This window comes from Prorops nasuta, unplaced genomic scaffold (genome assembly GCF_024137725.1).
Source record: "Prorops nasuta isolate Cenicafe-Biocafe unplaced genomic scaffold, Cenicafe_Pnas_1.2 PNAS00010, whole genome shotgun sequence".
Lineage (NCBI taxonomy): Eukaryota > Metazoa > Arthropoda > Insecta > Hymenoptera > Bethylidae > Prorops > Prorops nasuta.
The window spans coordinates 3765106-3791229 of NW_027116807.1; the positions used below are offsets into that span (position 1 = coordinate 3765106).

Here is a 26124-nt window from a genome sequence, read left to right on the forward strand (position 1 = left end):
CGATGCATAAAGTTAGGTTTAGTGAAAACTGTGTAATTTAATTGTTATAAATTTATTCCATCAATTGTGTCAGTTGAAACTGTCGAGAGGCAGTAAAGTGCATTTCGTCCAATTCTTTCAGGAAAACGTGATGATATCTGGATAGTACGATTTGACCTTCCAGAGTTCGTTAGAGCACAAGTTGCTAGTGAATGTGTCGGTTCTCTCGAGTCACTACTGCAACACCAGTCAATTGCAATAACGTGCTTCTAACCGTGCTGCCACTGTGACTCAACTCGACTTTTGCGCCGCTCTGTTTCCCTATAAAATTGAAAACTACATTCCTCCCAATCACATCCTTGAACGAATAAACCTCGCCAACATTTTGACCCGAAAAAAAAAACACTAACGACCCCACAATTTCCACATAATTCTCCAAATTAAACAAAAACTGTACCAAAATCCCTCCTATTCGCAAAAAATACACAGAAGTACAGAGAAAACACTACAAAAACCTGAAAAAAAAAATCCTCAACAATTTAACAATCTACATATTTTATAAAAAAAAAAAACATAATTCTTTTGCACGTTGTCTCGATAAACAAAATCCACGCATCGCAAACAGCCTTCCAGCGCAATTCATTTTTATTAGCTCGCATCGAGATAGTTAATTAGAAATGATACGAGTCAAGTGCCACAACTGGTAGCAATGTTTGAGGACGAATAAGGAGAAGGAGGAGAATAAATTTTTCACACGAGTAATGGGAGAATCGTAGTGAGAAAAGTGGGTATATGAGTAGGAAAATACAAGGTGGAAGAGGACGAGTGTTGGAAATGTAGGACGATTCGGTTCGTTATCAGGCTGAGTGTGACAAGGTTTGTACGATTTGGGTGGGGGGGGGGGGGGTGAGAGGGAAGGGGGAGCAAACATTGAACCTCTCCAGGGCAGGTGAGGCATCATCGCAGGTGGATATGCGGGCACGTTCTGGGTCTTCCGTCGATTCGAAGGGGAACGTTGAGTTTCGCAGGCTGCCACAGTCCCCCCCCCCCCTCCTCCTCCTCCTCCTTTATCTGTCTTGTTCTCCCGTTGGGCTTTTGCTCGCTCCACTAAATGATCGGGGAGGGGGGAGAGAGAGAGCTGCCAGGCGCAGACGCCAGGCGTAGGAAGCGAGGATAGTACCCGGCACGGTAGCGGAGTACCGGACAGAGCTAGCTCGTCCGCAACGTCGTGTCCTCTGAACTGTGTACCACAGCATATCCTCAGGACATCCACAGGACGTTCCGATCCTAACGTCAACAAAACGTTCTGCGTTTCATTGTTCTCCATCCTTCTCTCTCTCTATCCCCCCTCTCTTCCTTTCTCTCTTTTTTTATTCTTATTTGCATCCATCTCTATCCTTTTTTATTTATTTCCCAACTTTGTCGAGATTCAACCCGTCGACAAGAAACTCTACTCCGAAGAACGAAACTGGACCTTCGGCGTCTACGTGCCACCATTTCCTGTGATTCTTCCACCTCTGCATCCCCTCCAAGGCAAGTACCCAGAGAAAATAGTGGTTTTTTAATTTTTCCTAATTTCTTTCTGTTGTTTCGTAGATATTATTGTAGATTTTTTTTAATCGAGTACAGTTGATCGTTTCGTAACGCAGCTCTATTGAGAATTCTAATGCTGGATAAGAATCGTCGATTTTACTTTATGCGGGTACTTGTTGATCTTTCGATTCCACGCCGTCGTTTACTCCTCCACACTCGCCAATGCTATTGCTACACCTCTCGCGTGTGAAAAGCTACTTTATTTTTCATGCTCTCCCAACTTTCACGTGCTCTTTCTTAACTCTCAGCTTTTTTCAGTAGTAAACTTTACCTTTTTTCTTACGTTTCTCTGTGTGTGGTGAAACTCTGAACTGTTACAGAAACTGTGATTAAAATTATCTCACTTGGCTAGAATTAACATTCTGAATTTTTAATAGTATTTTTCAAGTTTTTCTTTCACAGTGATTCTCTGAAAATTATGAGTGTGAAAATATCAGATTTTGAGGAAGATTCGTTGAGTTTTTGTGAGTGGGTTTTATAAATTTTGTCGAGAGAGCAAAACGTTCGGGAAGAATCGTATTTTAATGGGACGTTCCAGTACAAAGGGCTCTTGGCAATCGCAATTTTTCAATCGTACGATGTGAGATTCTCGTAGGTGTGGGACGGATGCCATTACTCGCAGCATTTTCCTCGATTATTGGTGGTTGCATTTACGCGTTCTGCAGTAGTATCACCAGAGCATTCTCGTATTGTATATATAGTCAAGGCGTTCCGCAGTACGACCCACGTACTCTAAGTATTTATCGTTATGCACAGAATTCTGTCTGTGTTACATAGACATTTCCTTCCTATACTCAAATTATTTTCAATGTTTCCCACGGATTTCTCGAAAAATCTACCTGCCTCGTCCGATCAATCATCTTTTTCTACTGAAAACTTTCTGCATTTTTGCACGCCATATTTCCCACGACCGTAAAAAAGGTGTTTTTGCCAGTTTTGTTTGTTGAACTCTCTTCTATTTTCTGCAAAATAACTTAATTGTTCTCACGATAATTTATTATTTTTAATATTTTCCATTTCATCGACAGCACTTTAAAGCGTTCGCCACATGCTGTAAATTACACGAGAGCTCCGATAATCGTGTCTGATAAATATTGTCTTTCTCTACTGGGGGGCACTACTTCTTTCTCTTTAATATTTCATATCATTCATCGATATTTTATCACCGTGGAGCACATGACTTATGGAAGATAAAATTTTATCAAGTTTTACGCGAAAGTATACACCATAAATGTGTGTGTAGCTGCGATAGGGGAATAATTTATTTTTAAATTTACCCACGAAATTCTAAAAATGATTTTATAAGAACTCTTTTTTAAGTAAAAATTCAGTTAAGGTATTTAAAATTTAGACACGAGTTGAGCTAAGTTCGATGAATCCCTTAAGCCTTGAAGAAGTATTTAACAGTGTTCGAAGATTATTTATTAATTTCAGTTAAACGCTGTACTTAAAACTTTTAAGTGTATAGAATAATTTATATAGGTTTTGATTATTAAACCTCTCTGATAACACGAAGAGTCTATTTTTGCCTCAGGTTTGCTTAAAACGTTTAAAATAGAAAGGACAGTGAAAAAATAAACCTTTAAAGTATGCTTTGCCTAAGAATAGCGTGATTACAGTCTTTTCATCAGTCTTTCCCCACTAAAATCATTCAAAATGAATTCCAGGTCATTAATTTTTCAAATGCTGCACGAATTTATTTTACATTCAAGTTAAAGCAATATTGTCAGTCTAAATGAAGTACTTTAAATATTTAAGTGTTAGATTTTAAAGTTGTTTAACAGATACAGTGTGATAAATGACTTTTCTTAAAAGTGAACTGGGTAAATTAAGTACCATAGATATTGTTTTGGAAAATTTATGTCGTTTGGTTGGAGCGCGATTTTCTCTGGAATTCGGTTCAAACATGTTCACTATCTCTAAATCTTTGCTTTGCCTCAAGGAACGTGACGCGAATCTTGCATATTATTCTCTCTCTCTCTCTTTCTCTCACACACATACTCTTTCTCTCTTCTCCTTTCTACAACTCTATCCAGCATTCGACTCTTGGTTCTTATCGCTTCACAAGCTGTCCTTCCGTAGATGTCAGAAATGATGCGGTAGATTGCACCATTTCCAAAAGTCATTTAATTCACTAGTTCAACTCAATACATATTTTCAAAAGTAAAAAACCTTTTGTCAAAAATTTCCGAAGTATCTTAAAGAAAAATTAAAATTTTTAATTTTGTGCTCATTCCGAATAATAAATTAGTAATATATAATTCCTATACCTTGAAAAATCCATTTAAATCAGACCTATATAAATGTTAAACTTTTTTAAGTCCCCTCCCCCTTTATTTTCACATAGTTCGTTGGTTTTTTAAAGCTCTCTTAAATTTCATATTATTATTCTTCGCATATTCCTGAATGACAAGCTTGATTCTACTGTTTCCTAGAAAGAATTTTCAGTGTAAATATCAGTCTGTTCTTTATTTTGATCCATCTTTTATATCGTAGATCCATTTGATCTCTGGCGAAAGCTGCCTTGAAGGAAACACGAAGATGCTCATTTTTCGTTTACTATATATCTATCGGAGAATGGATACAGCTATTTTTAACCTTGAAACGTATACATCAATATATATTTGCAATGCCTCTTTATATAGTTTGACGAATTCAGAATATTTCCCGAATATTTTGATAATTAAAATCTTATCAATAGTATATTAATACCCCATCCCAAAAGTGTTCAACATTTCCTCAAATTTTACCAATTTTTTCTACATCGAATTCTTAATTATTGTACGATTCAAGCTTCTCCAGTAATTTTGGTTAAATTGAATTTTCGAAGCAACTATTCACCTGACTCTACATAATACCCCGCAGATTACGTTTTGCATGCAATTTATAAAGTTAAGTTGCGCAGCAAATTTTCCATCACAATTTTCACTTCAATTTCTGATAATGATTTTTCATCGAAGTCTACGATTTTTTACTCGCTCTAATACTCCAGAGTCGGATCTTATTGAAATACGTTCAATGGTTTTAGACAGAAATTGATTGAAGCTCGGTGAAAAAATTTCAACAATTTCGCCGAGCTCATTCAAGCAATGATTTTCCATTAAGGTCTGGCGAACTTGAAATTTGTTTCCCGACGGTTCTCCTGGAACGAAGTTTAGCGAAGGAGACTGAAAACCGTAGCAGCGTGGCTGTGGGATCGTTTTTCACTATTGGAAGTTTCGTGACGAAATCGAGAGAGAATCTCTTGCGAGTTTTGCGGTAAATCGAATCTACATAATGCTGAACTGGCTAGGTAGCTTAACGTTGGATTTAATAGCTATGCAGGACTTGCGAATTGTATCGGTCTGGCTTGCATAAAAAATTTCTACTTACATTTTATGGAGTAGAAAAAATCTACAGCAAGAAACTTTTTATTTTTCCACCATTTGTTTCTTTGCTTGCACAGAATCCTGATTTATCTAGATTGTTTGTCACTGGAAACTATGAGACAGCTCTTGTTTTGTTTTAATGAGAAAAACTTGATTAATGCATGCCAGGGTGATTTTCACTTCAGCATAGGTGAGAAAAGCAGATCAGTCACATTCGTTGTGAATACGAGGGACATTTGAATTTTATTGCAGGATCTTTCTTTTTTATAGAATATCTTGCACGATTTGCATTTTAACTTAGGGACTTTTCCCTCGAATCTCACATTTCCAGATATACGTTTTATAGCCTTAAATAAATTTCTTTTGAAAGTCACAAACAAAAAATGAGAATAACTTTTAACCTGACCCCGAAGACTCGTCAGGTTTACCAAAGGTTTATGGAAGTCCTTAGGAAAAATATTTTTATGCATTGAGGTAGTTTGAAAAACGAGAGTGTTTTTTTTGTCATGAATCTTGCATGTCGTGTATTTAACGTGAAAAAAATTGCTAGAGTGTACAATTTTCAGGCAAAATATTGAGTAAACTGTCAGAGATGGAGACGAGTTATTGAATGCAGAGAACGAGAGAGAGGAAGAAAATGTTAAACAATATCGATTGTCAGAAACTATCGGAAGCACTAATATTTTATATAGAGTAATTTTAGTAGAAATTATTGACTCGTACTACTGATTCTAACTTTACAGTTATAATTATTGATTTATACTACTAATTGAGAAGCGATCCGTGGTCCTCGTGTAATATCTAATAAGTGTAATTATATCCAAGATAAATAAAATTTGATTCCTAGAATTCTAACTTTAGAGTTATTATTATTGATTTATTCTACTAGCCGAAAACCGATTCATGTGTGGTTCTAGCGAGGTATCGAGTAAGTGCATAATTATTCCAGGGATAAAGAAGAATTGATTTCTAGGAAACTCGGGTAATTACGAAAGTGCCAAACTCGGATGGTAGCCTCGTCAAGCAGATTTCAGAAAGTGGACAGGATAGACAGCGCAATCTAATGCGCCTACTACTAAATTGCAATATGGTCGGCTGGTTAATGATGAGTTTCTGATATGTTCACGATATTGCAAGCTGTGACACGTTGCGCAGATCCGTGATCTAATAATTGCATGGAGCGCGCGATATATCACAAAATTTTGCGCCCTACATGAATGAATCGAGGGAAAATTCAGTGAAACGGGTCAATTGTGATTTCCCAGTAGTAAGGTCAAAATAATAACGTTGGAAGAGCAGGAAAATCTAAGAATGTGATGTTTTTAACTTGCCGGACGAATTGATTGTAGTTAATTGATTAAATTAAATAATAATAATAATGAAATAATGTGTTTGGACAGTAGTATAGGTCAATAATATGGACGACCGTTGGAAATCGGTAACAGAGGGGATGGCGAAATGTCAACATAATATAAATGAATAATTGGGAAGCAATAAGATGGGTCAATAGTGCAAACGAATAACAACGTGGGACTACAAGCTATGGCACGTAACTTTGATCCAGGATCAAATAATTGCATCCTGCGTGGAGAATGGCTAAAGTGAAAGGTATGCTTCGATGTATGAGCAGAGCGTGCCAAACCGAGTGGGATAAGTGGACCACCAGCGATAATAATGTATAACTTCCCTGCGCCATCGTATCGATTTCACTCGGTCTAACAGGCCAAAAGATAAATTCTATAGCAACCCAACGATAACTTTACTTCTTTTCATCGATAACGTGACTTACACTCTGACATCAAACCTCAGCGATACATAAACCTGTTCTCAAACTCTACAAACCTATATACATTTATTCGTAAATTTTCATACTTTTAATATCTTTGAATGCAATTTTTTCAGTTTCGACCGTTGCACTATATATTTACTCGTTCCACTAGAATTCTTCGTTACGTAATCGTAATGTAAGTAGTTCAAGTAGTAAAGGCACGATTCATTTATTTTATTTCATGATCTATGATAAGTAAGATTTATTATACAATAAAATAAATGTACTTATTTCGATTAATTACCTGCTTGATAAGTTAGTATTATAATACTTACAGAATTGGAAGTTTATCATTGTAAAACTTAAGATGATTTTGGAATTGAATTCAATACCGTGAAACGGCACTCGATCTTTTTCTCGATTAAAGCATATTTGCTCGAATAAATCTGAGATGTTTATCAAAGCCGAAACAGCAATTTAAGCTGTCATATCTGGTTTGAGAACGCAACATTATCTATTCGATTGAAATGTATGGAAACTGATGCGCCATATCAGAAATTCACCGAACCTATCAGACGTAACTGAAGCATACTAGGAATTTTGCTGATGTAATGTTACATGCGTTAGTGTGTGTGTTTACTTACAGGGACAAAACACATTATAACTTTAACCAAAACGTGCAACCCTGCTAGATTCCTAAATCATAAAATTTCAAATAATTAAATAATAAATTTAACAGTAACCAAAAACAAAACTTAAGACTGCATTAATTTTTTAAATAAAGCATTGTTTGATAACGATGTAAAAAACTGTTTTAATGGGGATAAAAAATCAGTCTCGAAGCACAAACATTCACAATTGGTGAATTTATCAAGCTCGTATTTCACGCGATGATTTAACATACTTACGATAAGATGTTAACAAACGTCATTGATTGCCCTAAAAATGGAAAGCTTGCTTGTATGAGTGCAAATGTTTCTCGTGTCGCAATTATGACGTTAACGAGTACATTGTCATACCGACAATTGTTACATTAAAAAAACGCAGTTAAATTGTTACCAAGAATCTAGAAGTAGAATAATAAATATTTCATGGAAAGTCGGCGATTTTGAAAAATTACCTTTTTAAATAGAATATTTTACAGAACAATTAATTAACTATATGAAAAATATTTTACAAATGATACAAAAAATTACAAATTTATTGTATACGTTGCCACGGTGTCAAAGTATCCATTTGGCAGGATCGACGATACGTTTTGGCATTACGCAATGCATAAAGTTTTCTTGAAGCTTTTTCCAGAGCTGCTCGAGCTTTTATTTCGATTGCCCCTCGGACAGCTCTACCCTGGGATGTGCTATGAGACGTTCGATATTTACGAGCAGCTTTTTACTACCTCTTCTCTAAAACCCCATATCTATTCCCTGTCGATTTTGTCAATTCACAAAAATCCGAGTATTTTTATCTACTTTTTAATATATATATATATATATATATATATATCAAACGTCGAATAAGCAGAATAAATAACTAATTTTTCGAATCACTGAAAAGTCGAGATTTATCGAACGATTATCAAGGTTTAGATGAAAAAATTCTGCAAAATCATCAGTGAAACAATGAAACGTATAATAACAACCCACGTGTACTAGAAAACCCCAGTGAATCCTCGTACAAGCGTAGAAATTTTTCAAATACCAATAGTGACGCCCTGCTATGGAGGAATAAATTGAATCTCGAGAAATGTCTGCCACAGTGCTCGTCTCATACTACTGATGCAAACGTCAGATTCGTTCTTTGATACGATCCGATATAATAATCTAGCTTACACGACGCAGACACGTGGATTAATTTGCTCCTATACCTCAACTATACATACAACACCTGTAAACGTGTTTCGATATAAATTTAACCCAGGTTAAACGTTTACGATGATGCTGGAAGGCTGATTAATTCTAGGTCGTACCACGCAATTACGAGTGAAAATATTTTCGGACCACCACACTTCCTCAAAACCAAACCTGACCTTTTGACTGTCCTTTATAAATAACAAATATTTAACTGAGAATAATAGCTAAGCACTTGTGGGAGTTGCAAAAAAAACGTGTAGGTAGAGTAAGGGAAGAGAACTATTAGTGAAATTTTAGAGGAATGAGAAAAATAAATAGAATACACATACATACATATACATGAATTTTAATCAGTTCCCATCAGCCAAATAAAATGACTTCGCCAGATGTAATCGAGTTTTGGGTGGTATACAAATTTTGCACGCACGTGCATGGTGGTTGTGAATTATAGGTCAATAGTGAAATAAATAGTGATAAATGGGTAGATAGAAAATCCTTTAAGAGGAAAATGCGTGGGTGCTTCGTATAGGGAATCGAAGGGTTTTGAAGGGGCAGATCAACGGGGTACATTTGATGAATCAGAGATCGTTAAGGTAAATCGCGTCACGTCCCGAAAGGCGACAAACTCAATGATACAAATGATCGTTTGTGGTTGTCCATTCACCACCCACGACCCATCGACAGTTTAATTGTTAACCGTAAATGTTTCTCGCTGCATAATTCATTCCAAGAATTGACTCGACTGTCAAACCTGACAACCATGAGATTTTTTGACATTTCTGGTGACAAACACTTGACATTTTTTCGTGATACCAAATTAGGTCGTTTTACCCAACACAATTGTTAACAACCTTTCGACGAGCAGCACGTAAATTCATTTCAATGGTAATCACAGAACGATGATTGATATTGATTCGTATATTTGATTCTCGATTATCAAGCAATGGTCAAAGCGATATAATTTTTTATTTTGACGTTTGGTATAATCGAGAGCCACGAAATTTTTGGACATTTCTGCGTGGTACCAAACTCTTGAAATTTTTTCGTGAAATCAGATCAGAAGGTCGTTTTATCCAACACAATTATTAACAACGTTTTGATGAGCAGCACGTAAATTCATTTCAATGGTAATTACGGAACGATGATTGATATTGATTCGTATATTTGATTCTTGATGATCAACGATATAGTTTTATATTTTGACGTTTGATAAGCAACAAGCACGAGATTTTTGACATTTGTGGTGTCGAGCACTTGATACTTTTCGAGAATTTCGTTTCAGTCGCAATCAGAACGATGATTGATATTGATTCGTGTAATTGACTCTCTTTGATCACAACGAATGGCCAGAGCGATATATAGTCTCATATTTTGACGTTTAGTAATCGATTAACAATATTTTTAGCTGACACAATCCATGTTATTATTCCGAATTTCAGTGAGAAATTCGAGTTGTAAATGACAGGTAGGAAGCTCCTGTCGCTCGAAGCGACGAGAAAAATGGATTACTGGAAATGGGCATTAAAATTCATATTGCCCCGTGGGTTTAATGAAACCTTGGCCAGAGTAGATCCCAATCTAAATGAGCAAAGGGTCGCAAGACACTTAAGACCTAAATAAACTCCAGGGTCGTTTTATCAATGAAGATACGTAGCTGAGAGAATTTTTTTACTTCAATATAAAATAAATAGTGTATATTTTCTCCTTTTTAACCTTCGAGGTGTCTTCTCGAATTTCCAGATTGGTGCAACGGAAATTGAGGTAAATGGGATATTCGATTTATTAAATTTGTAATGTATACTATTATACGTTACAATCGGCTAAATTTATTACACCTCTGATTTAATTTCACGATCATTGTTTTCTGGTTGTAAAACTCAAAGATATTACGTCAATCTGAAATTTAATCGTTGATGAAACGGAGATTCAAGAGAATGGAATATTCGATATATCCAACTTGTAATGTTTACTATTATGCGTTATAATCTGCTAGATTTATTACATCCATGATTTTTAATTGACGATTATTGTTTCCTATTTTTAAAACACAAAGATATCACGTAAATCTGAAATTATTTAAACGCTGATGAAAAGGAAATTGAGGTGAATGCAATATTCGATATATAACGCTTGTAATGTATGCTATTACACGTTACAATCAGCTGGATCTATTACACCCACGATTTAATTTCACCATCATTATTTTCTAGCTTTAAACCTTTGAAGATATCCAGTCGATTTGAAATTTAAATGTTGATGAAACGAAAATTCTAGAGAATGCAATATTCTGTACTGTATAACGCTTGTAATGTATACGATTATACATTACAATCGGCCGGATTTATTACACCCTCGCTTTAATTTCGCTATCATTGTTTTCTAGCTTTAAACCTTTGAAGATATCCAGTTAATTTGAAATTTAAGCGCTGATGAAACGAAAACTGAAATGAATAGAATATTCGATGTATTACACGTTACAATCAGCTAGATTTATCACACCCTCCTCGGTGTAATTTCACGATCATTGCTCGTGCATTTATCGTGCTTTTTTCCTGCGATAAAACAAACACTGTCGTTTCTAATTTTAGACGTTGATAATATGGTGACTGAAGTAAATAAAATATTTAGTACATCACACGTTACAATCAGCTAGATTTATCGCACCTTCGTTGTAATTTTACAGTCATTACTTTGCATTTATCATATATTTTTGCTTCACAAATAGTAATACTGTGTTTATTCTAATTTTAAACCTCAAAGATATCCTGCAGTTAATCTAAAATTTATACCTCGATGAAACGAATTCGTATATATACAGTATTCGATATATAAAGCTTGTAACGTTTACTATATTACACGTTACAAAATCTTCCGGATTTATTAGAGTCACGCTTTAATTTCAGGATCATCGCGTCGTGTATTTATCGTACAGTATAAAAATATTTATTTCATACGACACACTTAAACGCGGCTCGATGGTGTGTGATTGTGTGGAAAAAAGGGAGTTACCAGCGACTAAGTTAACGCTATCTGAAATTTATGCGTTATTTTGCTCACGACACTTTGTATTTATCGTGCGTCGTGTCATTTACCGTCGTATAGCTTAACCCAAATAAACGCGTGAAACGTTAATACAGGTGCTGGGATAGTTCGCATTCTCGGACACGAGCCCTCGTCTTCTCGTTCATTATTAATTTATCATTGAATAGCCTTTCACTCTTGATCGATAAGAGGTCAACAAACCAGTCCCTTATCCACCAACATCGACAATCTTCTTTATACCAAATCAATTAACCCTTATATCCTCCTAATTAATGCATACTATCAAAAAATTAGAAATTCACAAACATCAAGTTACATTTATTCATTTATAAACCACTCATCCCCCTAAAAATTCAATTTTACATTAGAAATGTAAAAAAATTAGAGTAAAAATCTCAAAAATAAATCTACATTTATTAAAAAGATTCCAGAGATGAAAAAATTTAATTTGGAACACGAAGAATTTTTGGTATCGATAAAAAGTTTTCATATATATAAATATACATAAATTCTTACAGAGGTATTGAAAATATTTATTAATAAATGATATAGTTTTATATTAGAATTTCTCTTTGCTTATTTGCATCGGAATTCCTCGAATGCGTGTATTCGCGAGTCGTGTATGCATTAACTCGAGGCTTTGCGAGGTTCGAACGGGTCAATGGCTTCCGCATAATGCTCAGACCTACTTAGAACGTACCGCGGAACCTGCTCTACTCTCGCCACTTATTTCTATTTATTTCACACCCTCTCCTATATGCATCGCAACCCTCTTTCGTTAAAACAACGAAAAGCCTCGATAAAACTCGATAAAAACTCATTTTCCATCCCCTTTTTATAGCTCGGAGACTCTATTATTCTTATATAAGCGAGCCTTTGTATTCTTTTCACGTGACGTCACATGTATCATTTTTTTATGGGATAATTATGATTATGAAGGGTCATGGATTTGATGGATCTCGCAATGGCAAGGCAGGCACTTTTGAAAGACGCTTTGCCTGATCCCAGGATTCGCTGCTAGCGATATTCCGAATAAAAGCAGTTGTGAAAAAGAGCCTCGTATATATATATATATATATATAAAGTTAATCATGACAGAAATTTCAAGAAGCACCGTGCTTCTTTTGAAGAGCCAAGCTTATCCAAAGTAATCGGACTCGTACAACTCATCGAGGTCGAAGATTTCCTTGTTGCAATTTTTACTTATAATTAATACTCGAGTGTTCCGGTGAAATTGTGCGCTCTCACCAGGCCAATTCTTTTTGTAGAATTCATCCTGCTTATCGTTAAATGCTACTCTGCAGGATCTTTCCTCGCCTATATATATATACTCTCAGCGTTTTCCCCTCGGAAATTGCTGGCCATTTCCCAACAAAAGCATAGCTGTACTTTTTCCATTCTGATGCTTAACTCCAGTTGTAATATACCAAAGTTGGTGTTTCAAGTGTGTGATAATATTAATTTTTCTCTCTTTGCTGAGATTGTAAAAGTTTATGATTTTTGTTAATAATTTTGTAGCAGTGAATCATCTTTTTCCATTCTGATGCTTAATTGTATAGTTTTAATATACTATGAAGTTGATGTTTCAAGTGTGTAGAAATATTAATTCTTTTTTTATAACCTGAGTTTTAGGACGATAAGATACATTAGAAAAAAGAGGGGGGTTGAAGCATTCTCAAGCTTTTTCGCTCTCAGACAATCCTGAGCGTAACAAAAGTAAACATTAAATTTCACTCCACACGAAGGCACTTTCTATCTTTACCTCTGCACGGTGGAAAGATGTTTGCTACCCCTTCGTGGCAGGCAACATGTGCCTCTGAGAGGTTCTATTGACCAAAAGAAAGTATATTAACCCTCTTAGTATGTCGAATGTACGTTGTGCGTTGCGCCAATAAGAAAAAGCTTATATATGAAGAGCTTGGTGCTTTTCTATTCAAAGCTTACGTGTGTAATGATCTTCTCGAGATCAGAAAAAAAAGTGAAAGCTCTATTCTCACTCATCTCAAAGGAAAAATGACAGTTAAATTTCAAATACCATCTCACACATACATGAATACACTGAAAAGAATCGTAAAAATTCGTCAATTTCGTTTCAATATTTCAATAATATAAAATTACTCGTGAAAATAGGAAATACGAACGTTTCTCTGTTATTTTCTTCGATTGGAAAAGTACAAATTTATTCAAAAATTGTTCGGGAGGATGAGTTGAAAATTGGAGTCTCGAGGATGATAGTGCAGTAAATGTAGTTTATACATATATATATATATATATATATATATATATATATATATATGTATATGTGTATAAAATTGAAAGTAATTGAGTATTTGCGTTGGACCGATAATCATGCTAGCGTGCACAAGTGTAAACGTGTAAATGTATAAATGTGTAAGTGTGCAAAGTGGAGCAACGACCCTAACGGCTCCACGATGCCGGCATTCGTCGTACTGCACCGTCGACGATCCAGTTCTCGACATGGACGATTTGCTGCCAATCCCCCCCCCCCCTCCTCCTCCTCCTCCTCCTCTTATCAACCCCTATAACCATCGAAGCTCAAGGGGCTGATGTCCAGTCGAGTCCAAAACTCAACATCCCAGCTTCCCAGCTTCTTACATCAATCGTACCCCATCTCATTTCACGTATCTTCTACGAGCCAAATTCACATCCAGAACTTGTTAGTACTTTTTCAATTTTGCCATTTTTACTACCTCATTGCTAGACTTCTTTCCCTTCTCTGTCTCACTTATTAGAAAGATGTTAGACTCTATCAAAAACTCAAAAACTCAATTTTACAAGTGACTAGTCACTCGTAAACAAAGTGTCTATACCAGTAGCCAAATTTACGTAGAAAACTTCAACCTCCCCCCCCCCCCCCCCCTCCTCTCCTCACTTATACTATTCTCTAGCCATACATAAAACATTTGTGTCCATAACTCTCAACTCTCTCGTGTCTCACTTTTCTTCGCAAACTCTTCTGTCTTCCTTTAAAAGAGCATGCAAGTCCACTGCAACGCGAAACTAACTTTTATTTTTTTATTCACCTATACATTCCACCATTTCACGTACATACCGTAGTACAGCTACAGTCAATCTCAAGTTATCCAATAATTTTCAAATATAATTTAAATCACGTTCAGCTCACGCTTGATACTCGAAGATATTTTAGCGACGTCATTCGCAGGCAATATAAGCTCCATATTACCTTACCTCTGGATTAATCGATGAGTCGATTTGGAAATCGACAAATTACCCAGATTCGTACCTCCCTTTCATTAACCTCGTTTGGAAGAAACTAACGTCCAGCAGAGCTCCAAATTCAACATCCCTTCCGATCCTCCCATTTCTTGTTATACGTATATATATATATATATAAAAACATTTTACCAAATTACTTTTTTCCTCCTTCTATATACCAATTCTATATCATTTTATTTCATCCCCATTCTTTATTTTCCTCTGTAGCTCTAATTTCATTACAGTTATTCTTGTCACATTTTTTGTCTCGCTGTTACCAGCCTTTGGAGAATATAAAACTAATGATAGCAGCATAGAAAGTGGAGAGTTATGGAAAGCATTCATCACTTCACTCTTTATTCGTTACATCAAACCACCAAAAGTGTTTTATTCAGATTTTTTACCCTCTTTGCCCCATATATCCACCCAGTTTTACAGTATTCTTTGGCCTCTCCCTCAAAATAATAATCCAAGCTAGTAACTCAACGTTCAGGTCGATCTCTTATTTATGTCGTATATCTTAGAAAATATATATAACAATAATAATAAAAATATAGCATTCAAAAATTGATATTTGTGCTCTTCACTTCGAGCAGTAGGATCTTATCTTCACCCTCCCTCTGAAAATGGCTCGCGTTAATAACACAAAAGTGCCCATCTTCTTGCTTCGTTTCCTCGCAGATATCCAAGTAGTTTTAGACTCCAACGTTTACGCTGCCAAGCCACGGTTTTAACCACCCTCCCTGAAAATATAAGGGGTTGACACACACAGAGGCTCCTAAATCCTGCATTTCGCATCGTTGATTCATCCCCCCACCCTCCCAAAAACATTCACCCAGTTTCACGCATCCTTACCCATCCCAGCTATATAATTCGAAAGCAACATTTTGCCACTTTATTTTACGGATCATCCTCGCCTTTTCGCTATTCTCGAATATTTCGTACGAGAACGGAAAAGAAATCGTAAAGTGGAACGACCAGATCGAGGTAGCATTTTTGCACGAAAGAGTTGACACTTTATTTTAGCATCGATTCTAGACGCATCGCGATAGGTTGATCGATGTCTCGAAACATTCACTGGAAATTTCTTATATTTTCTCATTCTCGCCTTGTCCGTGTGACTTCGACAGCAATCGAAGCAAACGATGACGTCACGAACGTCACGTTTGCATCCGTCACGTTGCGTTCTATATCGAGCATAGTCGATTCGACGAAAAATTTCTCTTCGAGTGTATGAATGATAATTTAAGAAATTTAATGGTAAATTTTTAGGTTTATTACTTTCAATCATTATTATCGAGTATCAGATATCGCTTAATTTCCATACGGAGATAAGAAAATGGATTTCAAGGATTTTTTCAACCCTCGACTTGATTCGACCTTGTCGATTAAAGAAGGTATTTCGAGGTAACGAAGAGCAATGGAATTTTCATGGAAAATTCAGCGTCTACCTCGACTCGATAATTCAAGCAGTACTTGGTCGCGTGCTAGTTTAACGCCGGAATGTCAAAAGCTGATCGTTTGGGAACGTGCGATTCTCCAACAGATGCCACAGGCTTTATTTCCCGACACATCGATCGTTTCGTTTCAGTATCTACGATTTTATGCCGTATTTAACGTCAAATGTCAGACATAACAAAAATCAAGCGAAAATTTTAGTGGAAAAGCAGAATATTTGGAAACATTGACCGACCACTGCATTTTTGTATATAAAATCTTCATTCTCATTAATTATTTTTAATTTCCAGTATATATTTAAACTAATTTTTTTTATTCTATATACATACTAGAATTTAGTTAGAAGTTTTAGTAAAAATTGTACGAGCTGTTCGTATAATGTTTGAATTTGCATTTAATCGAATTGATCGAGTTATAGAAAAGCGATTGATAGACCGTTCTACGTTGAAAATCAATTATTTAATTTTCTTGAAAGGGGATATTTGAGCAATATTGATTGGTTACGCAAGGCAAACGTGGAGGCTGGCGTAAAGTGCCTTTGGGAGTAGTGCTTAAGCTTGTAAATTACAACGAGAGAGCATCGTCGGCGATGCTTGTGGCATTTTCAGCGACCACGTGCAAAGTTTTGATCTAGATAATCGATAATAAAGCGATTGTCACTCAAATTTAGTGACATTGGGACTCCCTCGTTAAACAGAGATTTTCCTAGCTTTGCTCCAATTATAAAATTAATATTAAAACTGTTTCTATATTGACACGAGGAACTGACAAAAATTAAACGATTTTTCTTCAGCATTTGTATCTATCCATAACTCCAAAATAAAATTTATCTAATAAGAGGGACTAATTAAAATATCTTTTGTTAAAAAAAACAATCTATAGAGAAAAACTCGTATGCAATTGACTGCTGAAAAAAAACACAATATATTTGTTATTTTATTGAAATTTTCAATACTTGGAATTGTCGTTGAAAGTAATTTGGTAAATAAATTTCAATATCGATGCACTTTATATTTTGCACAAACATTTGGTAACTACAAAGGTTAAATAATTTAGGCTCACTTTGGAAACCAGTTTTCCTGGGATGCGCAAAATACCATGCACTGATCTCGTACAACTTTTCACTAATGAACCTAATTTATTTCAGCGTATAATGGTTATTATAAGTTTTAATTGCAACGAATTCTATCGCAGCTTTTCTACGATTGTCTACAGTTCTCCAAACTTCGGTAAATATACTGTTCGCCCACAAATAATATTTACAAGTAATAAGACTCGTAAATTTTAGCACGTGTAATTATACGATAATAAAACACTTTACGTATATAAATTAAAACATGTTTTAAATTTAAACAGCACGAGTAAAATTAAATATAATAATTTGGTCCTCGTCGTTAATCGGTAAACATTTATTCGTTCTACAGATGCATGTGAGGATGTAAAGTGGGAACGAAGAATGATGGGGGAGAAATTGAGGCAAAGCGTTAATCGTTAACGTTATTATGTAAAAATTGTTACTTCAGCCTTTTGCATAAATGTAAATTAGGTAACTGGAAAACCTCTGACAGGATTAAATAAATTCGCTCGCTTAGTAAAGCAGACATGGCCAAGATAAAAGTATAAAAGAGAAGGGAAGAGAATGAATAGAAGAGAAACAGTGTAATGATGTCAACAGCTGATGAGATTGTGTAGGGAATTGTATTTTAATTCGCTCGCGCTGTATCTCGATAGACAGTCGCTGCTGCTGGGTGGCAATGGATTCAAGTGGATTAGATGTAGATTGGACACCTGCAGAATTAAACTATATTAGCCATTTTACATTGCCATGTATAACAAAATATTACAAACTATTTAAAAACCTTAACAAACCTTGATCCTAATCGTACCATGTGTTTTTATAACGAATTATATCACAGCATGCACAAGATCTTTTTTTTATCACTACTAACTAAAAATTGACAAGTACTTTTTTTTTAATATAAATTGTTAATTTCAAGTAGAAAAATTATAAAGCAATAGGAAATAATACAAAATTCAAATGTACCCTAAAATTACATCATGGTCTCTGTGTGTGTGTTCAGGATAAAAAATCATTTCTCCTATTGTTATTGTAATTTTACAAAATCCTCGTAATTGGCTCGTCACGAGTATTCAGTAGTATTACGAGGATAGAATTCAATAGTGCAGGGTCATACACGCTTTTTGGAGCAAGCGAATCGTCGAGTGGAAATCGACTTATACACGTGTCTCCTGTCAGCCAGTCAACCAGTGTCAATTACTCCTCCCTGCACGTCGTTGTAATTAAATCGATCTGAAACAACAATCGTTTCGTGTCAATCCTGAAAAGTGCATCTGTATATATATGCATATACCAGATATTATAAATAAAATAATTTTAATCGCGATAAAAATTCGACTCTATTTGCAAAGTCGTTTTTCCTTATTAGTTTGTTGTATTTGTTCACTACTCAATGGTCCGAGTGACAAAAAGGTATATAAAAGAGGAAAGGTGGTGAGGAAATGGAGTGGGATGGACCGAGGCTCCAGTTTTGCCAGATTGCACTTGAGGGACTGTAAGAGTTATAGGGGTTAATCCCTGTGCCCAAAGCAACTTCTTATTTGTCACGTGGACCATTACGAAGATTACGTATCTCGAGCGTGCCTCGAATCCCAACCTGGTCGACAAGCTTTCTTATCGGAATTAGCATTCGTCGTTTGCACATTCGTTGTTCTCCAGTGACGTCATAAAAAGGATAATAATACCCTAATAAATCCCCTCGAGTACAGATAAAAACCTACCATCTTCATTCTGCAAAATTTCCTTGCAAAAAGAGTGGAATATTAATCAGATAGCTGACGTTCGACCATCGCTGGAAAGACTGACGTTTAGGGGGAAATTTTTAAATTATTATGTGAAACGATGATTATATTGCGAGAAGTTACAAGGTTTTATCAGTTTAGTTGATAAGGGCTAATATATACGTAGGGACATTATACACACGTGTATGGCTTATCAAAAGAAAGAAATTTCGTTATGGTTGTTTTATCCATCGATGTGGGTAGCTCAACTGCATTTAAGTTTACACGTTTTATCGTATTTCGCCTGTTGGATGCAAATGAAAAATTGTCTACCGTATACGAGCTTTTGCACTCCCTCCTCCCCTTCCTTTTCTCTTGTAATTCTAAACAATAGCAATAGTATTACGTACCTATTTTCAACTGCCCACTTGGTCGTTATTTCTCTTCAATTCCCTCTTATATTTGTCCGGTCTCTGAGCTCGATTATCGATCCTCCATTACGGAAACACCTCGAGAATAATGAAAAACTCTAAATGGTCCGAAAGCTCCGCTCCATCGCTATTCTCTAACAAGAGTTACCGAGGGCTTTTAATACTAATCACGCGTAATTATCTCTAATTGATAATTATCTTTCTAGCTCCCTACGCGAGATATTTCCCAAAGTGCTTCGAACCAGACTATACTAATTACTATCGATAATTCTCATCTTACGTTTTAACACTCTTTAATTACAATTCAGAATATCCTTTGTTATTTACCATTGAGCTGACGGATTCTCGCCATTTCTCAGCTATTTATCGCAGGCTTGCCTCTAAAAATTCTCTCAGTGGCTTATTATAGAATTCTATTATTTAAACACAGCTGATTCTGAATTTTATACTCTAGGTTTATTCGCAGCTTCAACGAGCCTGGAGAACACCTGTTGACGCTATTCAACGTGTACTATTTTTAATAAACATTTTGCAATATTGAACTGGAAGGAGATAGATTTTTATTTTATTTTTCTATTTAATTTTAATATATACATATACATGGCATTTTAATGTGGAGATTATTTGGTTTCAGAAATTTGACAGCACAGATGAGGAAAGGAAGGGTCCAGATAAGTCGTAGGTTTAGTCTTCAGCCTTCGTCGACGAAGCAGGGTCAAGAAAGTGGGAAAAGCAAGTAAGTTTTTTCATTCAAGTTTTATTTTTTAAGTACAAATAACGAGCTTATTCTAATTATTCCTTCCTCCTTGCATGGTTAGGTATAATATCGTGCGAAAATCCTCGTAATCATTAAACTGCAAGTTTCGTGGACTCGTTTGATCATGCATTCGCTTTGATCATCACTACATCGATGTTTCTTCCTGTACTTTCAAACTGTATAACCTTCCAATCTGCTCCTTAAACTTCTTTTCTCTCCTCGTTATCCACTTTTATGTCTCTCTTTTTCGAAACACTTTTTTTACAAATTTCTTACCCCCCCCCCCCCTTTCCCCAAGCCCCTCAACCCCTCTTCATTTTCCATCCTCGTACACATTTCCCATTTTAGCTTTAACAGTCGGCACTTTAATTTTAAGTTCGCCATTCCTCTCAGGCTCTTCGAACTCGGTAATGGCTACAGTTGTCTCGTTCCGATAACAACGTGTAGGTGAGGATGATTACAAAAGCATATAAACTCTATATATATATATATATATATATATTTATAAAGCAATAGTTATTGGAACCGTTTCAGAGATCTAATGATACATATCAGGACTTTTGGTGAAAATGGGGACCGGTCCAATAATTTTTCTTATAATACGAAATGTAAGAGGCCCGGTCCTCATATTTTTTCAAATATAAATCGATAGTTAGAGGAACCAATCTTAGAGACGGCAAAAAGATAATAATGGGGTCCGGGTACTTACATTTTTATATACTTATAGATAGAAACAAGAACCGATTGGATTTTAGATTTTTTGTTAATTATATGGGATAATAAGTAATTTTAATGCTATCTAAAATATTTTAATATTAATGGATATTTAAACATAAAATTTCTTTTAAAAATTAAGTGATCATAAAAAGTTACAGGTTATTCCAATAAGAAATTTATATTGAAATTAACTATGGTAACCGTATGTACATCGTTAAATTACAAACTAACAAAGTGATGTCTGCTGATATCGGATGTTTTGCCTATTTGTCACTATGATTATACAGGTACCTTCTGTAAGAGATAAGTGTCTAAGAATTTTCTATGAATATAAACTTAATTATCTCTACTCCAAAGTAGAATGTAAAAATGTTGAAGTATAAAAATGTATTTGAGGTATTAACTAGAAGATACACAAAAACTGTATTTAGTTTCTTCTCTGCCTAGACTCGGCACTACATAAGATGAACAATTAAATTAAGACTGTGTTGCTTATTAATGACAATAAGATGGAAGCATTTTATATTCAAATCCTACTTAAAGCATGCTCTAATAACATCTACCTGTTAATGATAGAATAAACAGCCTGCTATAATTAAAAATGATTCTAACATTAATAACAATATATAATTATAAGTGCTTACAAATATCAAAAATTAAAGGAACCACAAATTTGATATAAAGATAGAAATCAGCACCATGTAAAAGAGTTTTACTTTAATATCCATTTCTTGCTTTAAAGCCCATACTTTTGAGAAATATAAATGATTTATCGTCTAGTATTCCACCTCGTATATGACAAAATATTATGATTGTATCTGATTTATTATACTAACAAAATTTTATTAAAATTTATCTAATTTACATGGTGCCGACATTTATAATTGTATCAAAGTTTTGGTTCTTACAATTACTGATACATATAAACACTTAAATATATATTGTCAATAATGTCAGAACCACTTATACTGCAAGTAAGTTATCATTTCTCCAGCTTCTTCAAATATTATTAGAATCATTAGAAGTCTAGAAAATGATTTTATGATAAAGTAATTTTATTTATTTGAAAATATTTTACATGCAATTACTCAATTTTTTTAACGGATAATCCAGGCATGCAATAACAAACATTTCATCTCACCTCCATTACATGTATCTTTAATTTATTTGTGCTTCCAACATAGCTTTTATTTACTTTCAAAAATGATAATACAGCATTAACGGTAATAAAGATCTTTAATAGCATTAATATTATTTATCATATTTTACAGTAGGTAAGACCTAATTTACAAGCATAAAGTAAATATAAGATACATAGAATGGAGGTGAGGTGAAATTTTTGTAATTCCACACATGGATTATCCGCTACAAAAATTGAGTAATTATATTACAAAATTTTTCGAATAAACTAGATTACTGAATCACAGAATCGTCTCTTAAACTTTAAATGATTCTAATAATATTTGAAGATGGAGAAATGACGACTTGCTTACAATATAAGCGGTTCTAACATTACTGACAATATATAATTAAGTGTTTATATATATCAGTAATTGTAAGAACCAAAGCTTTGATACAATGATAAAAGTCGGCACCGCGTGAAATTAGATAAATCTTAATGAAAATTGGTTGGTATAATAAATCAGATACAATCATAATATTTTTTCATATACGAGATGCAATACTCGACGACAAATCATTTATATTTCCCAAAAGATTAGGCTTTAAAGCAATAAATGGATAACTGAATCTATTTTACATGGTTCTGACTTCTATCTTTATATCAAATCTGTGGTTCTTATAATTACTGATATATATAAACAGTTAATGATATATTGTCAGTAATGTGAGAACCGCTTATATTGGAATTCAGTCGTGCTATCCTCAGTTTCTTCAAATATCATTAGAGTCATTCGAAGCCTAGGAAACGATTTTATGATTAAGTAATTTTGTTTATTTGAAAATATTTTTAATGCAATTACTCAATTTTTGTAACGGATAATCCAGGCATGGAATAACAAACATTTCATCTCACCTCCATTCCATGTATCTCTAATTTATTTGTACCCGACATAGCTCTTATTTAATTTCAAAAATGATAATACAGCATTAATGGTAATAAAGATCTTTAATAGCATTAATATTATATTATCATATTTTACAGTAGGTAAGACCTAATTTACAAGCATAAAGTAAATATAAGATACATAGAATGGAGGTGAGGTGAAATTTTTGTAATTCCACACATGGATTATCCGCTACAAAAATTGAGTAATTATATTACAAAATTTTTCGAATAAACTAGATTACTGAATCACAGAATCGTCTCTTAAACTTTAAATGATTCTAATAATATTTGAAGATGGAGAAATGACGACTTGCTTACAATATAAGCGGTTCTAACATTACTGACAATATATAATTAAGTGTTTATATATATCAGTAATTGTAAGAACCAAAGCTTTGATACAATGATAAAAGTCGGCACCGCGTGAAATTAGATAAATCTTAATGAAAATTGGTTTGTATAATAAATCAGATACAATCATAATATTTTTTCATATACGAGATGCAATACTCGACGACAAATCATTTATATTTCCCAGAAGATTAGGCTTTAAAGCAATAAATGGATAACTGAATCTATTTTACATGGTTCTGACTTCTATCTTTATATCAAATCTGTGGTTCTTATAATTACTGATATATATAAACAGTTAATGATATATTGTCAGTAATGTGAGAACCGCTTATATTGGAATTCAGTCGTGCTATCCTCAGTTTCTTCAAATATCATTAGAGTCATTCGAAGCCTAGGAAACGATTTTATGATTAAGTAATTTTGTTTATTTGAAAATATTTTTAATGTAATTACTCAATTTTTGTAACGGATAATCTAGGCATGGAATAACAAACATTTCATCTCACCTCCATTCCATGTATCTCTAATTTATTTGTACTTCCGACATAGCTCTTATTTACTTTCAAAAATGATAATACAGCATTAATGGTAATAAAGATCTTTCATACCATTAATATTATATTATCATATTTTACAGTAGATAAGACCTAATTTACAAGCATAAAGTAAATATAAGATACATAGAATGGAGGTGAGGTGAAATTTTTGTAATTCCACACATGGATTATCCGCTACAAAAATTGAGTAATTATATTACAAAATTTTTCGAATAAACTAGATTACTGAATCACAGAATCGTCTCTTAAACTTTAAATGATTCTAATAATATTTGAAGATGGAGAAATGACGACTTGCTTACAATATAAGCGGTTCTAACATTACTGACAATATATAATTAAGTGTTTATATATATCAGTAATTGTAAGAACCAAAGCTTTGATACAATGATAAAAGTCGGCACCGCGTGAAATTAGATAAATCTTAATGAAAATTGGTTGGTATAATAAATCAGATACAATCATAATATTTTTTCATATACGAGATGCAATACTCGACGACAAATCATTTATATTTCCCAAAAGATTAGGCTTTAAAGCAATAAATGGATAACTGAATCTATTTTACATGGTTCTGACTTCTATCTTTATATCAAATCTGTGGTTCTTATAATTACTGATATATATAAACAGTTAATGATATATTGTCAGTAATGTAAGAACCGCTTATATTGGAATTCAGTCGTGCTATCCTCAGTTTCTTCAAATATCATTAGGGTCATTCGAAGCCTAGGAAACGATTTTATGATTAAGTAATTTTGTTTATTTGAAAATATTTTTAATGTAATTACTCAATTTTTGTAACGGATAATCTAGGCATGGAATAACAAACATTTCATCTCACCTCCATTCCATGTATCTCTAATTTATTTGTACCCGACATAGCTCTTATTTAATTTCAAAAATGATAATACAGCATTAATGGTAATAAAGATCTTTAATAGCATTAATATTATATTATCATATTTTACAGTAGGTAAGACCTAATTTACAAGCATAAAGTAAATATAAGATACATAGAATGGAGGTGAGGTGAAATTTTTGTAATTCCACACATGGATTATCCGCTACAAAAATTGAGTAATTATATTACAAAATTTTTCGAATAAACTAGATTACTGAATCACAAAATCGTCTCTTAAACTTTAAATGATTCTAATAATATTTGAAGAATGTGGAGAAATGACGACTTGCTTGCAATATAAGCGGTTCTGACATTACTGACAATATATAATTAAGTGTTTATATATATCAGTAATTAAAGGGACCACAGTTTTGATATAATGATAGAAATCAGGACCATGTAAAATGATTTCAGTTTAATATCTATTTCTTGCTTTAAAATCCATTCTTTTGAGAAATATAAAAGGTTTGTCGTCTAGCATTTTATCTTGTGTGTATGTCAAAACACTATCATTATATCATATTTATTACACCAATCAATTTACATTAAGATTGATCTAATTCCACGCAGTGCCGACTTTATCATTGTATCAAAGCTTTGGTTCTTACAATTACTGATATATATAAACAGTTAATTATATATTGTCAGTAATGTTAGAACCGCTTATATTTGTAGTAAGTCGTATCCTCTTTTTCCAGCTTCTTTCAATATTATGGAATCTTTTTAAAGCCTCAGATATAATAATAGGATTCATTAATATAATTTTTATCAATCATTTTTTATGTAGTTACTGAATTTTTATAACGGAGAGTCCGTTTGTCGAATAATAAAATGTTTTAATCTTTCATTCAAACGTTGATACTAGTAGCCTAATCTAAAAGTGTAGATGATTTTGCTGATAGAGAAATTATATCTCATCTGTTTAACTGATTATTCGATCACTAATAAGTGTCCAAATATATTTCTACTACGGATACGATGAGTTGTAATGAGTCCGGTACATTACTGAAATACAAATGAAATATTCGGTTATATGTCGATTTCCTTGATTGCTTTGTACGCATTTTTTATCAACGAAAATTTCACCTCACCTCTACTACATATGTATATATATATTTTTTATATTTATTTTATTTTTCCGACATATAGCTCTTCTCTGCTTTCAATGATGACAATACAACATTAATGCTTTCAATGATAACATATAATATCATGTGTTTAAAATTTGGTTTCAAAAATGGT

At 33.9% G+C, this 26124-nt stretch overlaps 1 protein-coding gene across 1 annotated transcript in view; it reads left to right on the forward strand.

Annotated features, from left to right (window-relative positions):
- The first annotated feature begins 1066 nt into the window (after positions 1 to 1066).
- The window catches only part of LOC136776642 (ras-related protein Rap-2a), a 50334-nt gene continuing 25276 nt past the window's right edge, over positions 1067 to 26124 (forward strand). The window contains exons 1-2 of the mRNA XM_066732332.1: positions 1067 to 1512; positions 20160 to 20261. Of these exons, the coding sequence (XP_066588429.1) occupies positions 20176 to 20261 (86 nt within the window). The 5' untranslated portion in view covers positions 1067 to 1512; positions 20160 to 20175. The remainder of the gene's footprint in view (positions 1513 to 20159; positions 20262 to 26124) is intronic.